At 40.3% G+C, this 21,463-nt stretch overlaps 1 protein-coding gene across 2 annotated transcripts in view; it reads left to right on the top strand.

Annotated features, from left to right (window-relative positions):
* The window catches only part of HACD1 (3-hydroxyacyl-CoA dehydratase 1), a 414,828-nt gene that overhangs the window by 310,173 nt on the left and 83,192 nt on the right, over positions 1–21,463 (top strand). For both annotated transcript variants that reach the window (XM_044067543.1, XM_044067541.1), the window contains exon 6: positions 10,136–10,314. In XM_044067543.1, coding sequence (XP_043923478.1) covers positions 10,136–10,314 — 179 coding nt within the window. The remainder of the gene's footprint in view (positions 1–10,135; positions 10,315–21,463) is intronic.

The raw sequence follows: 21,463 nt of genomic DNA, 5'->3' as shown, positions 1-21,463 counted from the left end.
ACCTCATTACAAATAAAATAAGTTTTAAAGCGCTGCATTTATCTTCATCTGTACGCATACACCTCATACAAATTTTCATAAAGGAATTATGAATTTTTATGGACATTCAAATATCCCCAAGATCCACAAGTATTTATTTATTTATTTTGCATTTGTTTACTGGGAAAGTCCAACTGGGTCATGACATGCCCATTTTCAGCAGAGGCCCAGGGAGAAAAGCTCCAGATACATACGGTTAAGAGAATGAAAAACTAGACAGACATAATAAAGTAATAACATTCAAGCACAAATATAAAAACAGCACATTAGTTTCTCAGAATGAGAACTTAACAGACATAATAAAGTCATAACATTCAAGCACAACATTTGAAAAAGTACGCATTAGTTTGTCAGAATAAAAACTTAAACATAATAAAGTCATAGTATTCAAGCATAAATTATATGGGAAGCCTGATAATAGGATTATGCAGCATTATTTACATAACAGATGATTGTTATAATGATTAATATTCTAGAGGTCATGAAATATGGTAACATTTTACTGGTGAGGGCATGATAGAGGGGATAGTAGGAATAGATGTGGAAAGGGTATGAGTTTAACCTCAGGGGAGTATGTGTAGAGGGAGGCAGGGTAGGATTAGTTAGTAGTGGGGATAGAGAGAGTAGAGGTAGTAAAAGGTATAAGAGTAGCTCAGCCTGGGCTTATACAGAAGCAAATCCAAGCTTTGTTGAAGTATTGTTTTATAGAGGTGTTGAAGGGGTGCAGGTTAGTAGCAGTTTTTATAGTTAAAGGAAGGGAGCTCCATAGTTTTGCCACAGAGCAGGAGTAAATGCTTAGGCCTGGAGTTTTGGTAGGTTTATAAGTTGTGAAGAGATGTTTATCTTCTGATCTGAGATGTTTATTTGGGATATAAAAATTGATTAATGGGTTAAGACCAAGACAAACTAGTGGGTTATGGATGATTTTGTATATAGTAGTAAACTGTACGTACTGGAGGTGGAGGGGGAGTTCAAGCCATCTTAGGGAATGTAGGTCTTTACATTGATGAGTTAGAGGGGTGGCATTTATGGAAAATTTGGAAATTTTGTTATAGCAGCTTTCTAGTTTTTTTTTTTTAAGGAGGTCTGTAAGTTAGTTAGAATTGGGGGTGTATAAGTGAGGGCAAGAGGTAGGTTTTGGCCAGGGTAATTTTGGTAGCTGCTGTGAGGAAGTTTTTATTCCTGTATAACACGCCTAGTTTTCGGTATTTTTTTTTATACTGTTTTGTATGTGTAGGTCAAACTTGAGATTATCGTCAGTTATGACACCTAGTAGTTTGGTATGCTGAACCAATTCAATTTCAGTATTGTTGGATGAAAAGATCTTGAAGTTTGTTTTGTTGGAGTTATGGAGTTTGTGGTTGAAGAGAAGGAACTTTTTTTTTTTTGGATTCAGTAGGAGTTCAGCATCGGAGAGACATGTTTCTATGAAAGAGAAAGCTTGTTGTGTTATGTGATGTAGGTGAGTAAATGTGTCTAATACACAGATGATAGTGGAGTCATCTGCATACTGGATTACAGTGCCTTCACAGGTGGATGCATGTAAGTTATTGATGAAGACATCAAGCAGTCATGGGCCTAGGATTGAGATACACCTGTGGGGGTGATGTGATATGGGGTGATGGAGCTCTGACATTTTACTGCTTGCTGCCTGTCAGCTAGGTAGTTAGAAAACCACTGAAGTGATGAGAAGGCAAGACCAGTGTAGGAAAGCACTATAAAGGGTTTAGGGTGAGATGCTAAATGCTTTTGAAAACTCTAGAAATACTGCAGATACTAGTTTGCCAGTGTCACAGGCTTTGCTGACAGAGTCCATGAAAGATAATAAGTCTGTTGCGGTACTGTGTGCAGGTCTAAAGTTATGTTGAGTGTGGGAAAGTAGGTTGTTGTGTGCATGATGATGGAGAAGTTGTAGGTGCACACATTTTTCTAGAATCTTAGAGAGGGGGACAAGATTGCAATAAGACAAAAGTTTGTGATATAAGTGGAGTTGTCTCCTTTATGTAAAGGGATAATATATGATCTTTTCCATAGATTAGGGGCATGTGATTCAGCTATGGATCTATTAATTAAGATGCTAATAGGGAATGCTTCTTCCTCTCCGGCAAGCTTTAAGTATTCCGATGAGAGGTTGTCTGCTGAGGTTGAGCAAGGTTTCAGTTTTTGTAGTAGTTTTTTTATTTGAGATAAAGGGACGGGATGAAAAGCTGGGGATGGTTTGGTTTTTGGTTAAGAGTGAGGGGTTGGTTTTGTGTGTGTGTGTGTGTGTGTGTGTGTGTGTGTGTGTGTGTGTGTGTGTGTGTGTGTGTGTGTATGTGTGGGGTGTGCAGAGGTTAGTATTGGGGGTATTAGTAGAAGTAGTGAGTTGGGGTTAGATGAGTTGGGTTTACTTTTAGGTTGGATATGGACTCTATAAAGTATGTGTTGAATCTGGTGGTTGTTTGAAGAGGTGGTATATTGAGGTATGGATTGAGATTATTTTTATTTCCTGGGTTGCGTAGTGATGTTACAGAGGACCAGAATTTCTTAGGGTTGTTTTTACGGTTATCTTGAATGTAGGAATAGTATGATATTTTTTCATGCAATATTTGTCTTTTTGATTGATTGCAGAGTTATCTGTATAACTGAAGATTTATGTCATTTCTAGTCTTTAAACAGGCAGTCCATTCTTTGTCCCTGTCTTTCATTAGAATTTTTACATGATTTGGTGAGCCATGCGGCACGGTTATTTTTTATTCTTTTTGTTCGCTGAGAGATTAGGGAGTTAAGAATGCATAGGAAGATGCTGTTGAAATGTTCAACTGCCTCATTAAGAGGAAGTCTTTGTAGGATGGACCAGTCTATAGCTTTTCGAGATTCATTAAATACCTCTTTGCGTAATTTTTGTAGGTTGGGTATAGTTTTGAACTTGTGTTGCTTTGTGAGTTGAGTGATAGTCCTGTAAGTATAGGCTGGTAGCTGGTCACTTAAGGAGTCTGGGAGTATGCCTGAGGATGTAAAGTTAGAAGGGCTTGAGACTAGTATCCAGTCCAGGGTGGATTGCTGTTATTTTTGCTATATCTAAGTATTTGAAAGATGAGTAAAGCCACTGAGGTTTATACTGTTCGTTGGGTGGTGTGAGGTTGGTGTCTGCCAGACTGTCAATGTTGACATCCCCTAGGATAATGGTTTTAGATATCCAGGCTAGAATATTTTGTAGAATGCAAATGTTTTTCCCAGGAGGGATGTATAAAACAACTATTCAAATGTTCTTAGAAGAGTTTAGTTTTAGAAATGTTATACAGATTTTGACGGTATAGAGTTTTGGTATAGTATTTGTGTATGGGGAAACTATCAAGTTGTTAGGGAAAAGTCAGACTATTCCATCACCTTTTTTATGTGCTCTGTCTGCTCTAATAATGCTGTAACCAGGGGAAGAATTTCAGTACCTTTTATTTCTGGTTTTAGCCAAGTCTCTGTAATGGCAAGGATGTCTGGGTTAGTGTCTGTTAACCAGGCATGAAAGACTGTCATTTTATTGTACATACTCCTGATATTAAGAGTGATAAGTTTAATTACAGATAAGTAGTAATAGCAAACCCTCTCAAATGCCTTCTTGGCATCTAGTCTGACCACTAGCAATGGTTTATCGGGTCTATATTAGATCAGCGAACGCTTAAAAAAGTGAACGCTGATTGAACTTATGTAAGCGAAAGCTTAAAATATCGAAGCAACAGAAACCTGAATTTTTTCCTAGGGAAAGAATTCGGTTGTCCGTTTCTGTTGCTTCGGTATTTTCAGTGCTGTGGTGGAAAGTTATGGGTCGGGTTCAGGTAAATGTGCAATTGTGTGGATGTGAGTGTTAGGGCGGGTTAGGTGAGTTAGGGTTAGGGCGTGGGTTAGGTTTGTGTGCGATTGTGTGGACGTGAGGGTTAGGGTGGGTTAGTGAGTTAGGGTTAGGAAGCGGGTGAGGTGAGTGTGCGATACTGACGACCTTAGGGTTAGGGTTAAGGTAAGTGGATAGTTAGTGGTGTATGTATAGTTTAGTGTGGGGTTAGGTGTCAGATTTTAGGTGTATGTGTGTGGATTGCTGTTTGTTTGGTGTGCTTGTGTTGTGTGTATGTGTTTTGGATCAGCGATTTTTTCCCTAGGAAAAAAATCGCTGTTCTGACAGTTCGAGATTGTAAGCTTTCGCTTACATAAGTTCGATCAATCAATGTTCGCTGATCTAATATAGACCCAGTTTATCTAATCTCTGTGACTTCTGTATTAATACCATTATTTTTATATCATCATTAGATGTCTGCCTACCTTGACCAGACCCACACTGGTCTAGATATGTAAGTGTGGGCAATACTGGAGCTAACTTGGATGACACTCATGATATTAATATGTTATATTCTTGATTAAAAAATGTAATGGGTCTGCATCAGTTAGTATTAAGAGGGCCTTTGCTGTCTTTGCTATCAATAAGACCAGCATATCTTTCCAGGTAAAGGGAATGTGTAGTTGGCACAAGGCATCATTAATCATATCCATTCATTTACTAACATCACCCCCCATACTACTCCAAAGTAATATCCTAATATCTGACTTTCTAGCATGTTTAGACCTACCATCTAGTCCATTCCATGAAAATAGACCTCCTGATATATCTGTACTGCATCCTGACTTACCTTGTGAGAGCTAATCGTCCCACCAGTCTCAGATATCTCCTTGGACTGGGCGAGACGTAAAAAGTGATCTGCTTCTTTACAAGTGAATGCAACACCAGTCCTCAGGTCTTGACAGTCTTTAATTGTGGTATGTTTGGGAGGAAGCCCCTTGAGCTTCTGTATTCATTCTGGCTCCATGTAACCCTTTCTTTCATTCTGTCAACTGCAGATAATAAGGTGATATATATAAAAACACACATCCCCTAGTAACACACACATATATGTTCATTTTGAGTCTCAGCATGCACACTATTAACACATCTTTTGGTAGGCAACAGTGTGATGTGACACCTGCTTCTCTGCCCTGTAAAAAAAAACTAGCTAGCCTGGAGTTAGACATCTTTCCTCTCAGCATGGATTTACTGTTCCCTCATGTATTACTGATTCTGGAAAGTCAACAGTTTCATTCAGTGTCTCGTTTCTTTGGCATTTACATACTTTCAAAGTTTACAGTTTTTTTTTTTTTTTTCAGTGTCTAAGATGAACATATACCACAACCACTGAACCTTTTTTTGTGTCTTCTTTCTGGTCTGTCATTCTCTGTATTTAAATATGTTCTCACTTCAAGCTTGCCACCTTCTTTATTCATGTGGTTAGTGCCTCCTAACTATAAATCATCAATGTGTTGCTACAGAATTTCAGGAAACAAAAGGTTACGTCAAATATGTACAGCTCTTTGGCTGGAAGTCTTAGACAACTCTGAAAAGAAATAATCAACAAATAATATTATAAGCAATTATGCATTAAAGAATCAACAAACTCTACAAAGAAATATTCAACAAGTAATATTATGAACTGTTATGTATTAAATAATCAACATACACACATCAGTAATTAATTCATGCTATATGCAGAGACCTAACAGTATACTGAATGCATGACACATGAATATTACTGGATACACAGAGTTGTGACTGCAGTATTTATCCAAGGTAGACAACAATGGTTAACCCACTGTGACAGTGTAATCTGTGTCAGTATTGCAACTATGGATGACTGGGTAGTGGTAGACAACAATGGTTAACCCACTGTGATAGTGTAATCTGTGTTAGTATTGCAACTATGGATGACTGGGTAGTGCTAGACAACTGAAGCAGATACTGAGAACTGACACAGCTATCTCTGATGTATAAAATACAGTTACATGTGCATCAAGCAGTCTGTCAGTATGAGCCAGAGGACCGAAGACCAACAACACCTTCCAACAGCATTGTACTTTTACTGTGACATTTGCAAAAAGCTATTTCTGTTGTTAATTTCTTGTACCTATTGTAAATCTAAAATGCTTATCTAATTTTGCTAATTGTATCATTGAGTTTGATGTACCTCTTTTTGACTGGAAGCAAAAAAGAGAAGTTCCCTGGCAATTAACTGCTTGAGAATAATGTAGAAGAGATTCAATGGTCACCAAAAATCCCAGCAGAAACACAACAGAGGTATGTAGAATCAGTATAAATGCTTTCCTTCAATATATCATAAAATGCCAATAGCAAGTAATACCTGTGGCAGAACAATATTAACTGCAGTCCAAGTTATAAATATCACAAACTAGTAATCGAAGAATAAAAGAGTAGTTTATTGTAAAACAGGGTCATGTATATAGCAACAAAAAGCACACTTCCCACACTTACTTGTGGTAATCTCACAGGTTTTTGTATAAAAATAAAACTCTCTTAAAAGAAGACTTTGTTACCCTATGAATAATGATAATATTCATTCTAGATCAGATAAGGGTACCACGTGCTGTAGGCATTTTCTGATATTCTGAAAGGAAAGCATTTATACTGCTTCTACACCTCTACTGTGTTTCTGCCGGGATTTTTGGTGATTGTTAATTCTTTTTGATTGCAGTGAGTCTGGAAATGGTCCACTGAAATCAGTGGTCTACAAATGCATAAATATAAAAATTAGTAGAATACAAAACAAATGCATGTTCTGCACAGGACTTTGAAATCAACTTTAAAGCAGGGAAGGAAGCTTAAAAAAATGTATGCTTAATTAGTTTCATAAGGTTTACTAGGCTAATCACCACAATGCCTTTTTAACCCTAGCCATGCATCCCAAATCTCTGACAAGTTTTGATACCCTTGATAAGTGTAAACATGGGCCTGGGAGATGAACTATTTACAGATTACCTGTGTTCATTAGAGACATAGGTGCCAAATGAGGGATGCATTTCTGGTCTCCCATCCAATTGCCCAAGTTGCACTTGAATTGGGTTAGGGAGGAACTCTGCTTCACATGGATGGGGAGCCTGTTCCATAGACGGGGTAGTCTCTGGGATACATACCTATCTCTCTAGCAGATCCTATTTATAACACAGGCAAGGTTTAAGTCTTTAGAACAGGTAATTCTGGTGCTGTTTGGTTTGTGGATATGAAGAAGGTCCATCAGAGTGGGGTCTAACAATGCCCGGTATGCCAGGCATAGATCTCCCCTCAAAAGCCTGTAGGAGACAGAATACAGTGATAGGGCCTTGAAGCAGTCTGCATAGTACATATTACTTATGCCCTGCATTCTTTTAGTGAGGAACCTCTGTGGACATTCCCATTTTTGGATATGCCTGATTAGGTACATAAATAAGGGGGCATTATACTCAATGATAGGTCTGATGAGTGCTGAATACAGTGGAACAATGACTTTCCTTGGACTTAGATGCCATACCTTTGTTTATAAGTTGCGCAACATAGAATGATTTCCTCACCACTGTAGAAACATGATGATCAAAGGCTAGATTATTATCTATGTGTGTCCCTAAGTCCCTGACCACTGGGGTCAGCACTAAGGGGTGTGTTGTCAATATGATGGATATCAGGGATGGATGACTTCCCAAAGGATACTATTATGTATTTTTGGCATTTAGTTTTAGCCCATGGCTTTGACACCTGTTGTTTGTGTCAGCCCCTTCTGGAGAACATTTGTGTCATTGTGAGATTCAATGACAGCTCCTAATTTGTAATCATCTGCAAATTTAATCAGCCAGAGACCACTGACATTGGCCTTGACTTCTGAGTAGTAAATGCCAAAAAGGAGCAGTCCTATGATTGATCCCTGAGGGACTCCACTTGTGACTGGCCTATTTGTAGAGGTGGACTCCCCAATTCTAAATTCCTAGGTCCTGTCTGTGAGCCAGTTGGCTATCCACTGGGTGACATACAGGTTTGTACCTAATCTCTTGAGTTTGTCAACAATGCCCGAGTGGGGTATAGTGTCAAATGCCTTGGCCAGGTCAAGGTAGGCAGTTTGAACGATTTTGCCCTCATCCATTGCTTTGGTGACTTTTTCAAAGAAGTCCACCAGGTTGAGTAGGCATGATGTGCACTTGATGAAACCAAACTGGATTGAGTCCAGTGTCTGGAGGTTTACTATATCTCTATTAATCATCTCCATGATAATTCTTTCTATGGCATTACATGTAAGACTAGTGAGATTTATGGGTCTATAGTTTCCAGGGTCTGTAGATGGCCCACCTTTGTGCAGAAGGATGACTGTTGCTTTTCTCAATTCATGAGGCATTCATGTGGCACTTTTCTAATTTTTTAATGTCTCTGGAGTTGTTTCAGATATTCGGACCCTTCATTGTTTATTATTGACCTAGAGTGAAGATTCTAACATTCATGTGTTATTAATTACAATTGTGGAATTTTTTTCCTGGGCCTCCACTGAAAAGGAGCTCTGTGCAGCTGGATCATCCTAGTAAATAAACAAATAAATACAATTACTCTGTGATTAAAATGGATATGTGGTAGGAAAGCATTTCAGTGTGAGTATATTTACCTCAAATGCTGGGTACATAGCTTAAAATTTAAATGGGGCACAACTGACAACATTCAGTGCTAGAAAACAATGAAAATAGTTTTCCATCTTTGAACCTTGGTCTTTTCTGCTGTTTTTACCAAAAAAAAAAAAACATTCTTAGGATGTTTAATTTATGGTCTTTTAAATCACTTTAATTGCACTAAATTCTACATAGATTTAACTTCCTAAATTAACTAGAGATTGCCTGTAAGTGAAAATTATGTTTGTTTTGGTCACTGTTTTCTCAAGTGTCTGTGATTTTACAGGGTGTCCCCAGTTTTGCTTAGATACTTTTGTTTTTGATAAGGTTTATGATATTCAGGCAAATCACTGAACCTTACAGTCTGTAAATAATGGCAGTCACAGGAGTTCCCCGATTCTTATTATTCATGAAATAAATGCCAGTGGAAATCAAGTTATTTCATTAACTTTCTAACTGCATAATTACAGCATTTAAAAACGGACCCATTTGGGGGGATTTTGACCTTGATTCTTGAGCTAAGAGGTTGATAGCTACAGTTAAACTAAACGTTTTTTCACTAGAAGACCATATGTGAGCATGTGTGATGGGTGGGAGTGGAACACACTTTTGTTGCTAAGATGTCTAGTTGTAATAATAGCATTTCTAAATATTATGTTTGAGCCTATGGTATACAATTTAATTTCTGTTAAGAGCACACAAACCAAAAATAATGTACTGTGAAATGTCTTGAACCGTAGTTCTAATAATTTATTTAAATAAATACACTTTAACAGATAAGTGGACTGGACCATATGGGATCTTTTTCACCCATGACCTACTTACAGTGAATCAAAGGAATAACTTTGCATGTTAATGCTTGCATGAAGGATAACACTGCAGTATCAGTATTAGGTAAGTAGTTCTAGTAGAGGTAGGTAGTTATAAAAACATTGCAAATCATCAGCCATGCATAGGCTGAAGTATAGTAATTAATCAAAATAGTGCCAAAGAATGCTTTGTGTAATATTATTTATTTATTTATTTATTTACATTTGTTTACCGGGAAATTCCGACTGGATGCAGGTCCTTTTTCAGCAGATGCCTGGGGAGAAAAGCTTCACATCATGTACATGATAAATAGAGATACAAAGTTGCAGCAATAGTAAACAACATACAAGTTGTTGGCTTTAATACAATAACAAGATATTGATTATCAACAGTATATACAGTAAATGTACAATGTAATATTAGACAATATATTTACACATATCTGTTATCAGTATAAACATTTCACAGGTGGGCCTTGACAGTATATGTATCAGTTTTTGATTTTATGCTGCAGCTGATTTGGAAGAACCTATTTTGTGATCTGGGCCCCTTGTTTTCAGCTGCTATAAACATCCTAGATGCAGCAGATGAAAACAGTTCAAGATTAGTAAAAACAATAAAACTTTCTAGTGGAGAAAAACGCTTAAAACCTGGCTCATATACTATATATCGCAGACTATTTAGAATCAAATGCATTTCCCTTCTGGACTGGTATAGGCACATATGTTTTCAGGAAATGAGACTTACAAAAGTTAAAAATTGTACTATAGTATAACTGCACCTTAATTAGAACTTTTTTCAATTGTCTTGGCAGGTACAACTTATTCATTATCTTGTACCCCGTTGGAGTGGCTGGTGAACTCCTGACTATTTATGCATCCTTACCATACGTGCAGAAATCAGGCATGTACTCACTGAGACTTCCTAACAAGTACAATGTCTCTTTTGACTACTACTACTTCCTTATTGTTATGATGATCTCCTACATACCATGTAAGTATATAGTGTATGCTGTTTGAAAAAAATTGTTATTGCACAGTTATGCAAAGTACTGTTATATGCTGGATGTTTTATTTACATATATTTTCCTATTAGAGACAAATGACGTAAGAACATTCTGGTGCATAAAATAATCCACAGATGATGATAAACCTCAGTTTGTCAAGAATGCTGTAGATTATGGAATTATACTGAGTTCAGCAAATTCTGATAAAAAAGAGAGAGAAAAAGGGAGAAAAAAAAAGAAAAATGACAATGTCTCAAGGGGCAGGCATTAAAGCAACTTTCTGAAGTTTCAGATTTCTGTGCTTAAGTAAATTCACATTTTTTGAAAAATCATACATTTAAGTTTATATAAGAAGCTATATTTATAAGAATATTGCTTTAATACATCAGAATAACAAACAGAACATAATATAATCAGGAATTCGTGTACATAGATTTTGAGACTTCTACATTACCTGCAAGATAAGTATAAGGCATAAAGAGAAAATAATATTAGATAATGATTTGTAGGTGCCTTCATTTAGTATGACAACCATGTCAACAATTCATTTATCAAAAGGAGATGCTAATAATGTAGAAAATGAACTGATGGGGAGAGAGATACAGTGTAGGAAAATATGTAGCACAAAAAGTAACATCCTAGTTGAGGAGCTAAAGATATTGATGTTGAAATGGCTTGCACAAATGAGGGAAAATAACAGGAAGCACTGTTATGTGGAGGGTGGTAGGAGTGTGTATGTAGAAAGGGTACATGTTGCTGGAGTAGCTTAGAGCATTAGGAGAGGGGAAGGAAGTGGGAAGCAATGAAGAGGTGGTTTCATGTATACTCATCATCATTTAACCCCTTTTTTACCCATTTTCTATATGGAGGTGTTTTTTTTTCAGTTGTCTCAATATCTATCTAGTCATTTCCACTTTCTTACCTTCTTTGACAGTCATGCCTGGTTGTTGCAGGCCTTCTCTCATACGATTCATCGATCTCTTTGCTGGACACCCTCATTTCCTCTGGCCTTTTTCCTGTCTGTCCAGATCATCTTAACAAGGTTGTTTTCTGCTTTTCTGCGTGTCCACACCTCAATAATCTGTTCTCTTTGCCTTTTTCTACAATTAGAACTACTTTGGCTCTTGCTCTGATGTCCTCATTTCTTTGTCTGTCCCACAGTGTGCATCCTACCACCCGTCTCAGGCACTTCATCTCCATTACCTCTAGCTTCCTCAGCTGCTCTTTACTACTCAGGGTTCTGTACCATGTAGTAATACTGGTAGCAACACTGTTTTGCACACCTTACTTTTCAGCTTCTTTGGCATTCTTCTGTCATATACTACCCCTGGCACTCTGTACCAGTTGGCTGCAGCCCTTCTGATTCTAGCTTTGACTTCCTCACTCAGACCTCTCCTCAATCATCCTTCCCATATACTTGAAGCTGTTAATGTGTTCCAACATTTTCCCTTCTACCTCAATTGTCAGCTTCTAATGATTTCTTCCATTTGCTGGCATTACAACTATCATTTCTGCACTCAGTTTCAACCCATGTGTTTCTAGTTTTGTATTCCATTTGCCTATCCTTTGCTGAGGTTCTTGTTCAGAGTTTGCCAGTATTGTCTATGACTTTGAATTACTACAGGGCTGCCCAAATCAGCTTTCCTGTGAGCCTGTCATATGCTTTTTCCATCTCTAGGAGTGCCCATTTGGACTCTCCTCATCTATAGTTTCTTCTCCACTATCTGCCTCACTGCAAACATTGGGTCATTTGTGCTGCATCTTGATCTGAATCCGAACTGCTCATCTCCTATCTTTCTTTCTACTACTCTCTATATTTGTTTTATCAGTTACCCTCTCCAGGCCTTTCATGCAGTGTAACAGGAGTTTTATACCTATGTACTGCCTACAGTTGTAGATGTCCACTTTTTTCTTGTTCATTGACACTAGTATGCTTATTCTCCAGTCATCTGGAATAGGCACTTCTCTTCATACTGCTATGAGTACCCTCAGTGACCATTTCTCTCCTATCCCACCCAATATCTTGATTGTATCTGCTTTGACCTCAACTGAGCCTGCTGCTTTCCCTAACTTCATTTTCTTAGTGCTGTTCTTAATTCTTGGGTGGGGTCCTCTTCAGCTTTCATCATAGGCTATGTCTGGGACAGTACAGCTTCTTTGGGGTTTTCTTCATTCAAAAGCTGCTGGAAGTACTCCTTCCATCTGTCTTTGATTTCCTGTGGACTGGTGAGCAGGTTGTTGCTGGCATCCCTAATGAAGGATGTCTGACTATCATCTTTAACTTTCTTCCTTTGCCTTTAAGAGACAAACTTGGCATAAGGGTTAAGGTCTTCACCTCCTATGCACAAGGTACAAGGCTTGATCCCGAAATCAATGCCTGAATAGAGTTAACATACTCTAACTGTGTCACTGTGGAGTTTCGTCCATGTTCCAAAAATATGCTAAGTGTTTCTACCTCAAACTCACCCAAGAATGGAGTTCTGGGCAGACTGTAGATGGTGCCTTACAGATGGAAACACTGTATCGATCAACCACTTTGTGCATCAACTGTGATGCACAGTATCCTTAAGGTAGGAGAACAGGGCTAGCTACTCAATGCTGTAATAACTGGCTTTAGCTGACTTGGTAATTTTGACTAATGTCGCCAAAAACGGGCATGGGTAGAACTGCCATTTATATACCGATAGATAGACAGATATAGATATAGATATAAAGAAGCCATTATAAGAAAAAGCTAAAGACATAGACATTTGGGCAGTCATTGAGACCTGGTTCAAGGCTGTGGAGAGCATCTCAGCCATATCGGGCTACACCTCCTTCCACACGTTCAGACCACAAACTGAAGGCGTGAAAACTAAAGGAGGTAGTCTATCAATATTCATTAAAGATATATACACCTTCAGATTAGTTAGACAGCATGATTCCCTGGAGATACTTTGGGTGCAATTAACTGTTGGTAGGACACCTATTCAAGTCATTGCCAGCTACAGGACTGCCTCCATGAATCAGGACACCCACTCTTCTTATTTAGATTTATTAAGTCTATCAAGATGCATCCAAACGCCATGTTTTTGGGTGACTTTACCTACCCATCTATTGACTGGGGAAATTACTCATGCAGAATCTCACTTGCTCAAAGATTCCTCAACCTCATTAACTCCAATACCCTGGACCAGCTAGTTGATACCCCCAAGGGGTGCCAACATCCTGGATCTGGTGCTTACCAATATGGGGACCACTGTAGCACCCCCATTGTGAGGTCTTCCCTGGTGAGATCTGAGCATAAATCAGTCTTAATTGATGTTACTATCACACCTGACCCCCCCCCCCACAGCACAACCTAAACTAAAAAAAACTTCTCCAAAGCAGATTATAACCTCTTAAGGGATGGTATAAATAGCTTCACTGCACCTCCTCCCTCAGATAGAACTGGCACCTATGCCGAGTTCTACACAAATGCTTTATACAAACACCTGAACAACTGCATTGACTTGGCCGTACCTAATAAGACTAAAACAAGCTCCTCAAGGAAGAGCAAACTTGTCTGGTGGACAACTGCCATTAACAGGCTTTACAATAAGAGGAGAAAATTGCTGTCTAAGAGTAAGAGGAAGTGAGCCCCAAACTGGAAGCACTCTCTCCAGCTTAAAGACTTTAAGACTGTTCCTCCATAGCTAACTATGAATCCAAATTAGCTTCTTCAACTAAGGACAACCATAAGATGTTCTTTATTTACATCCATAACCTAAAAGGAAAGGCTCAGATTTGTGCCAAACCGGTAGTTAATGATACCATATATACTGAGCCCGTGGACATTGCTACCCTGTTAGCCGACAGGTTCTGGAAAAACTTCACTCCCCTTTCCTTGCCACACTTACCCCAAGATAATATCTACCACCTGACCTCTCCCCTGTATCTCTGAAGAGCAAGTCATGAATGTCCTCTCTAAGGTCCAAAACACATCATCCATGAGACCTGATAACATCCCAGGCTGCATTCTACATGGGCTCAAACAAGAATTAGCAATGCCATTGGGTACTCTTTTTAATCATAGTCTAAGCACTGGGTTTGTCCTAGCTGAATGGAAAAAGGCCACTGTTATCCCCTTGTACAAAGGTGGTGCTTCCACTGACCCTGGAAACTATGGAACTATTAGCCTGACTAGCCTTATCCACAAGGCCATGGAGAGAATCATCATGGACCTTATCAACAAAGACATCTGTAACCTCCAAATACTTGACCCTACTCAATTTGGATTTGCAAAGGGAGATCATGCCTGTTAAACATGGTGGACGTCTTAGAGACAGTCACCAAGGGCCTTGATGATGGGAAATCTGTGCATACAGCCTACCTAGACTTAACCAAGGCTTTTGACACTATCCTCCACTCAGGCATCATTGACAAACTCACCCAGCTAGGTATCAACCCTTATATCATTAGATGGGTTACTGACTGGCTCACTGATAGAACACATATAGTCAAAATAGGTGAATCCACCTCCAACAGCAGACCTGCAATCAGTGGCATTCCACAAGGATCAGTCCTGGGACTGCTACTGTTTGGAATCTATTTCTCTAAAGTACAAGCAAAAAAACTAAAGGTCTGTGGCTGACAAATTTTGCTGATGACTACAAACTGGGAGCGGTCGTAGAATCTCCAAATGATGTCAACATCCTACAAGAGGGTCTTACATAAATGACCGGTGCTAAAGTTGTGGCCTTAAACTTAATGCAAAAAAACATAGTATCATCATCCCTTTCGGTAAGAGTGATGTTCCTGTTAACTACCACATGAATAACAACACCATAAGTATGCACTCAGTGGTGAGACACCTGTGCACACAGGTTGTCAGCAACCTTACCTTTGATCACCATGTCTCCACAGTTGTAAGAAGGTCATTCTATATTGCTCATCTCAGATTTGTCTGCTAGAGGTTGCCACACCTTTGGAACAGACTCCCACTTCATGTCAAGCAGAGCACCTCATTGGCCCTCCTCAAATGCAATCTGGGCGATTAGATAGGTAACTGTAAATACACCCAGGGGATTTACCTATGTCCCTCTTGGACAGGTGTGATAGGTGCTGATCGGGGAAATAAGGGTAAAACGTGGCTAGGCTTGTAAGGGCCCTAGGGTCATTAGCCAAGTAACTTCCCATGATCCTCTGATCGTATGATCCTATGATTAGGAGAAACCATATATAAACTTGGAAATAAAAGGAGAGAGGAATGGAAGAATGAGAAACAGGAAGTTAGAAGGATTTGCATGAAGATGACATGGGGATTTGTCTTTAATATAATTTGACTCTCCATTCAGGCAAGTGAATGTAGGCAGTAAAAAGCAATAATGAAGGAATATAAGGTCAGGTATAACTGGCACACATTGTCTCAAGTGTTGAATGAATCCAAGTCTGAACAGATTATAGTTATTCTGAAGTAAACAAAGGCAAGACTGCATGGGTAGAAAAAGAAGGAAAGAAGCCCTTTCACTGGATTGTAAGGCACTTCTAGTGAGTTAGATAATAATTATCCTGTTTTATTTAATCTCAGTTTATAAGTGAGTAATCTGTGATGCAGAATAGCAGTAATGTTTGGGCATTACAGTAGAAGGAAAAGTTTAAATGCAGTAAGTTTTAGGGACATAATGACCTTGGGCTGGATTCCATAAAGTTTGCAGAAGCTATTTGCTGACAGTGCAGCATGCTGAAGGAAGAATTCAGTGTACCTGCTGTGGATGCATTTACAGAAGATACACTGAAGGTAGACTGACTTCTTAAGTATGCAGTGTAAGATAATTAGGGATTCTGCACATGCCAGTGTGATTCCAAGACACACTGTGTGCCCACAACACAACTCCAGTGTGGCAAACACATAGGTTCATAGGTGTGTACTAGGCTAATGGCCCTGGAGCCTTTACAAGCCTAGCCCATAGGATTACCCTCCATTTCTGAAATTCTCGACATAAATAGTACATACCCCAAGGAATTCAAGCAAATACTATGGATTATGGTGAAAGCTGTAGCAAAACTGAAAAAAAGATAACAATGCAACCTGCTGTTAATATACTGTAACAGGCAGCATTGATGCAAGTCATACATGAGGATATGGCTGTGTGTCCTAGAAGACAACCAACTAGAGTCAGAGCAATGCTGTAACTAAACCAGTTGCCAGACCAGGAAATAATTGACAGATACCAACTAGACAGACAACTGGTTCAAGCTGTCTGTAACATGTGCGCTTCACACATGTCTCTGCAGACCTGTGAGGAAACCCATCCTCCTTGAAATCAAAGTGTGTATCACTTTGGGTATGTTCACATCTGGACATTCCAGAGACAAATGTGGGATGCTGAGGAAGTACAACAGGCAGTCATATCCTGGCAAAATTCCTGGAAGCAATGTACAGCAAGGTGGATGACTGCATATACTTCTCATAAAACACACTAAGACATACTCGGAGGCTCTGAGTAAAAATTTACCTAAACAGCAGAGGCCTCCAAAGCAGACACCCAAGCAACTGCAAACTCAATACACCACACAAACAACACATAAACAACAAAATCAGTGTGCAAAGCAGTCACTGCCCTTAAGGCCAAATACAACACCAAACATACTTGTCATAGGTGACTCCATAGTCAGACACACTGACGCCCGCCACCAGACTGAGTAAGGAGAAGGTCACAGTAAGCTGCCTGTCGGGCGCCAGAATCCGCCACATAACACAAGCACTCAGGTCTCTCAACAGCAGGTACAAGCACGACTCAGTCACTGTCCACGCTGGTGTCAACGACCTGAGATGTCATGAAAAGAGACATTGAGGAGCTCTCTGATTATGTAGCCCAAGCAGGTATGACCCTGACCTTGAGCAGTATCCTACCTTCACCTAGAATGATGCCACAATACAGTGATAAGATGATCAGCTTTAATAATTGGCTTAAATTCTGGTGTCATTCAAAGGGGACCAATGTCTGCCTGCCTGGACATGCTGGGACAAGCCACGCACCCGCGCAAGGGACGGCTTGCACCTGTCACTAGGCTTCCGGATATTGACAAAGGCTCTTGCCACCCCCATAGTGCCTTTTTAGGCAAGGCTCAAATTCTAAACCTACCACCCTAGAACACAAAAAGTAAAAAACTAAGGGTAATGCTGCTCAATGCCAGAAGTCTCAATCTCAAGATGCACAGGCCCTTCTCAGTATGGAGAACATCGATGTCTGTGCTGTGACAGAAACCTGGTTCAAGGCTCCTGAGAGCACCCCAGCACTAGCAGGTTTCACCTCATATCATGCCCGCCCCAAAATCGGACAACACCAAGAAAGGAGGGGTGTCCATATTCATAAAGGACACCCACACCTCAAGGTTGGTGGCAACGATGATGCATCGGAGACCATCCAGGGCAAGACTGCTCTGCAATTTGTAGCATGTTACAGGCCACCCTCTCAAACTCAGGAACCTCACATGGCCTTCCTGAAAACAATGGAGGGATAAATGTATCTCCAAACACCATCATACTAGGTGACTTCAACTACCCTAATATAGACTGGGAACACTACTCAAGCCCAAACACTCTAGCCCAAAGGTTCCTGGAGTTCATAAACTCAAATGCCATGGAACAACTAGTCACCATCCCCACAAGAGGAGAAAACATACTTGATCTCATCATCACAAACATGGGATCACAATGTTCAACACCGAGAGTATACCCCTCACTGGTGAGATCAGATCATAAACTAATCTCACTGGAGGTCCTCATCCCGCCCCCACCTGAAATAAAACTAGTGTGGTCTCCTTTAAGGCCCCTGAGCCAGTGGTAAACATTACTCAAACCGCTGAATCATTTTACAAATGCCTTCTACCAGCACCTACAGGACTGCATGGATCAGGCAATCCCAAACAAAACTAAGACTCTTTGTACCAAAGGCAGCGTCCAGTCTGGTGGACCCCAGCCATAAACAAGCTCTACAACAAAAGGAGGAAGCTACTACAAGATAGAGCAAAATCCTTGAAAGGTAAGACACCTTTGATCATTATAAGTAAAAAACTAAGAGCTCTCATAAAATCATCCAAGGCAAATTTTGAGAGAAAAATCGCCAAGGATTCAAAAGAAAATCATAAGGCCTTCTTTAGCTATGTTAGAAACCTAGGAGGAAACTCCCAGATATGCTCAGAATTAGTTCAAAATGATGTGAAGATTACTGAACCTACACACATTGCCAACATACTGGCTGACAGGTTCAGTGCAAACTTCTCCCTCCCCCAAAAGGAGGGATATCTATACCAGAGGATTGTAGCCCCCCAAACATCTCCAACGCCCAGGTGAGAACTGCTCTCTCCAAAGGCTGTGTGCTCCATGAACTCAATGAGGAATTAAACCCGCAGTTAGGACAGCTGTTTAATCTTAGCCTCACCTCAGGATCGCATCTAAAGAGTGGCATTAGCTTGACAAGCCTTATCTGCAAAGCCATGGGGAGGATCATAATGGAACTCATAAATAAAGACATAGGGAACTTGCAGACTTTGGATCCAACCCAGTTTGGCTTTGTCAAAGGCAGATCATGCCTTTTAAACTTGGTTGACTTTGACAGTCACCAAGGCCATTGATGAGGGAAAGGCAGTCCATACAGCCTACCTTGACCTGGCAAAGGCCTTTGACACAATACCCCACTCAGGTATCATCAAAAAACTCATCAGCTTGAATGTAAACCCATACATCACAAGATGGGTTGCAAACTGGCTAAGTGACAGAACCCACAGGGTCAGAGTTGCTGGAGCCATGTCAGACTCAAAGCCTGTCACAAGTGGTGTCCCACAGGGCTCAGTCCTGGGTCCACTCTGTTCGCATCTACTTTTCTGAAGTACAAGCAAACACAGGAGGGTTATGCTGACAAAGTTTGCAGATGACTGCAACACATCTGACACAGATATCCTTCAGAAGGGCCTCACAGAAACGGATAACTGGTGCCAGAGCCATGGCCTAAAGTTAAATGCCAAGAAATGCATAGTCATACCAAAAACAAGGTTACCCCTAGCTACCATATAGGTGGCAATCCACTGAGCACAGAAGAAGTCATCAGGATCTGGGGACCCAGGTTGACAGTAGCCTTCGCTTGACACTCATGTTGCTAAAGTAGTTAGGAAAACCTTCTACATTGCCCACCTGATCATGAAGGGATTCACATCTAGATCAAGGAGGTCATCGCCCCTGTACTCATCACTCATTAGACCTATGATTGAGTACAATGCCCCATTCGGATGGAATGTATCTGACCAGACACCTGCAGCAGCTGGAAAGGCCCTAAAAGTTCCTCACCAAAAGGATAAAGGGTCTCAAAAATATGTCTTATGCTGCCCGACTGAAAGAACTCCAGCTCTATTCAGTCTCATACCGCTTGCTCAGAGGTGACCTGTGCCTAACATATAAGGCCATGTCAAACCCTGATTTGATGAATATGCTTCTTCACCTCAAAAAATCTAGATCCCTCAGAACCACAAGGGCGGGAGACTTAAACCTTGACACGGTTATTAATAGAACATGCTGGAGGGACAGATTGATCACCCAGAGACTCCCTATGCTGTGGAACAAAATCCGTACATGTGAGGCAGAGCACGCTGGCCTTGTTCAAGAGGAATCTTGACCAATGGATGGGGGATCGCAGATATACCCCAGGGATTACTTCAGTGTCACTGCTTGACAGAGGCACAGCAAAATAATAGGCATAGTTTTATTCAAACTAAAGGGGTGGCGAAAGCCAAATAACTATGGGCTAGGCTTATAAATGCCCTTGGGCAGATAGCCTAGTATGAACCTATGAACCTATATACCCATGGAGCGGAGAAATGTAATGCACCAATGCTACAACACTGCTAACTTCCCCCATTTACTCAGTGCAACAGACTGCACACACATATCAATCAAGACACCAGTATATCCAGAAGTAGATCAATACATAAACAGAAAGGGACAGCCATCCATCATCTGCCAGGTTGTGTGAGCAGCAGATGGCAGCATAACAAATATCATGGCAACACGTGCTGGAAGTGTCCATGAGTCTGCCATTTGGAGGGAAAATGGACTCAGGGCTGCATTCCAGCATGATGAAATTCCAGGGGGATTGCTTCTGGGTAAGTACAGGAACACAGCAAGAATGCAAGTTAAGGATGTCCCTCTCAACACTATCCAGTCTCAACAAAAATGTTTTTACTTCCCACAACAGGTGACTGTGGTTATCCTCTTGAGCCATGGCTAATGACCCTGTACCATGAACCATCCATACCTGCACAGGAGGCCTACAATAGAGCATACACCACAACCAGAAACACCAGAGAGCATGCGTTTGGTGTATTGAAAGTTAGGTTTACATGTCTGGACACATCCAAGGGTGCACTTCATTACAAACCTGAGAAGGCAGCACAGATGATAATGGTGTGTGTCATGCTGCACATGTTAACCTGAGCACATGGTGGTCTTCCAGCTGCAGGTGTGGGTGAATGTCCACAAGAACCACAAATGTCTAGAGAGGACATCCCACAATTATCGGTGGAAGTGAAGAGGGCATAGGGGACAGAAGTCACAGGCGTAAGCAATGTAGGGTGTAACCACAAGTGCAGGCCCAGGCTACACAGCTGTGTCTGACCCTGACATTTGAGTCATGACAAGCCACATGTACAGGAGTACACAGATTGAACAATGATGTTCAGGTGTTGCTCCATAACAGCAACACACATTGAATCTAATGGGAAGTACCCACTAGATGTACACACTGAGCTTCACACATAACATGAGCATAACATATTACAACATGAACATATGTAAATACGTCAAAAATAAAACATCAACTCAGGGCACAACTAACCCAGGTATGCATACACACTCATTTTGTTTTATCACTATATGTTAAACAATAATGGACACACATCAGTGCTACACTTACATATCTGTACAGTAGCATAACATGCAAAAAGAGAAATCACGTACAGCATCATGAAGACATTTTTATTTCAGAAACACATATCACAGCACAGTGGTATTGAAATAATATGAGTTAGCTATGTGTACTTCATTGTTGGACACCAGTTATGGTTGACCTTGCTGACATCTAACACCACAGTCTACCCTGCCACGTCCATGTACAAACACAT

The sequence above is a fragment of the Protopterus annectens genome, chromosome 3.part1, assembly GCF_019279795.1.
Source record: "Protopterus annectens isolate FY-2018-M chromosome 3.part1, PAN1.0, whole genome shotgun sequence".
In the NCBI taxonomy this organism is placed as follows: domain Eukaryota; kingdom Metazoa; phylum Chordata; order Ceratodontiformes; family Protopteridae; genus Protopterus; species Protopterus annectens.
Note: the sequence above shows the minus strand (reverse complement) of the source record. Positions and strands in the feature narration are given on the sequence as shown.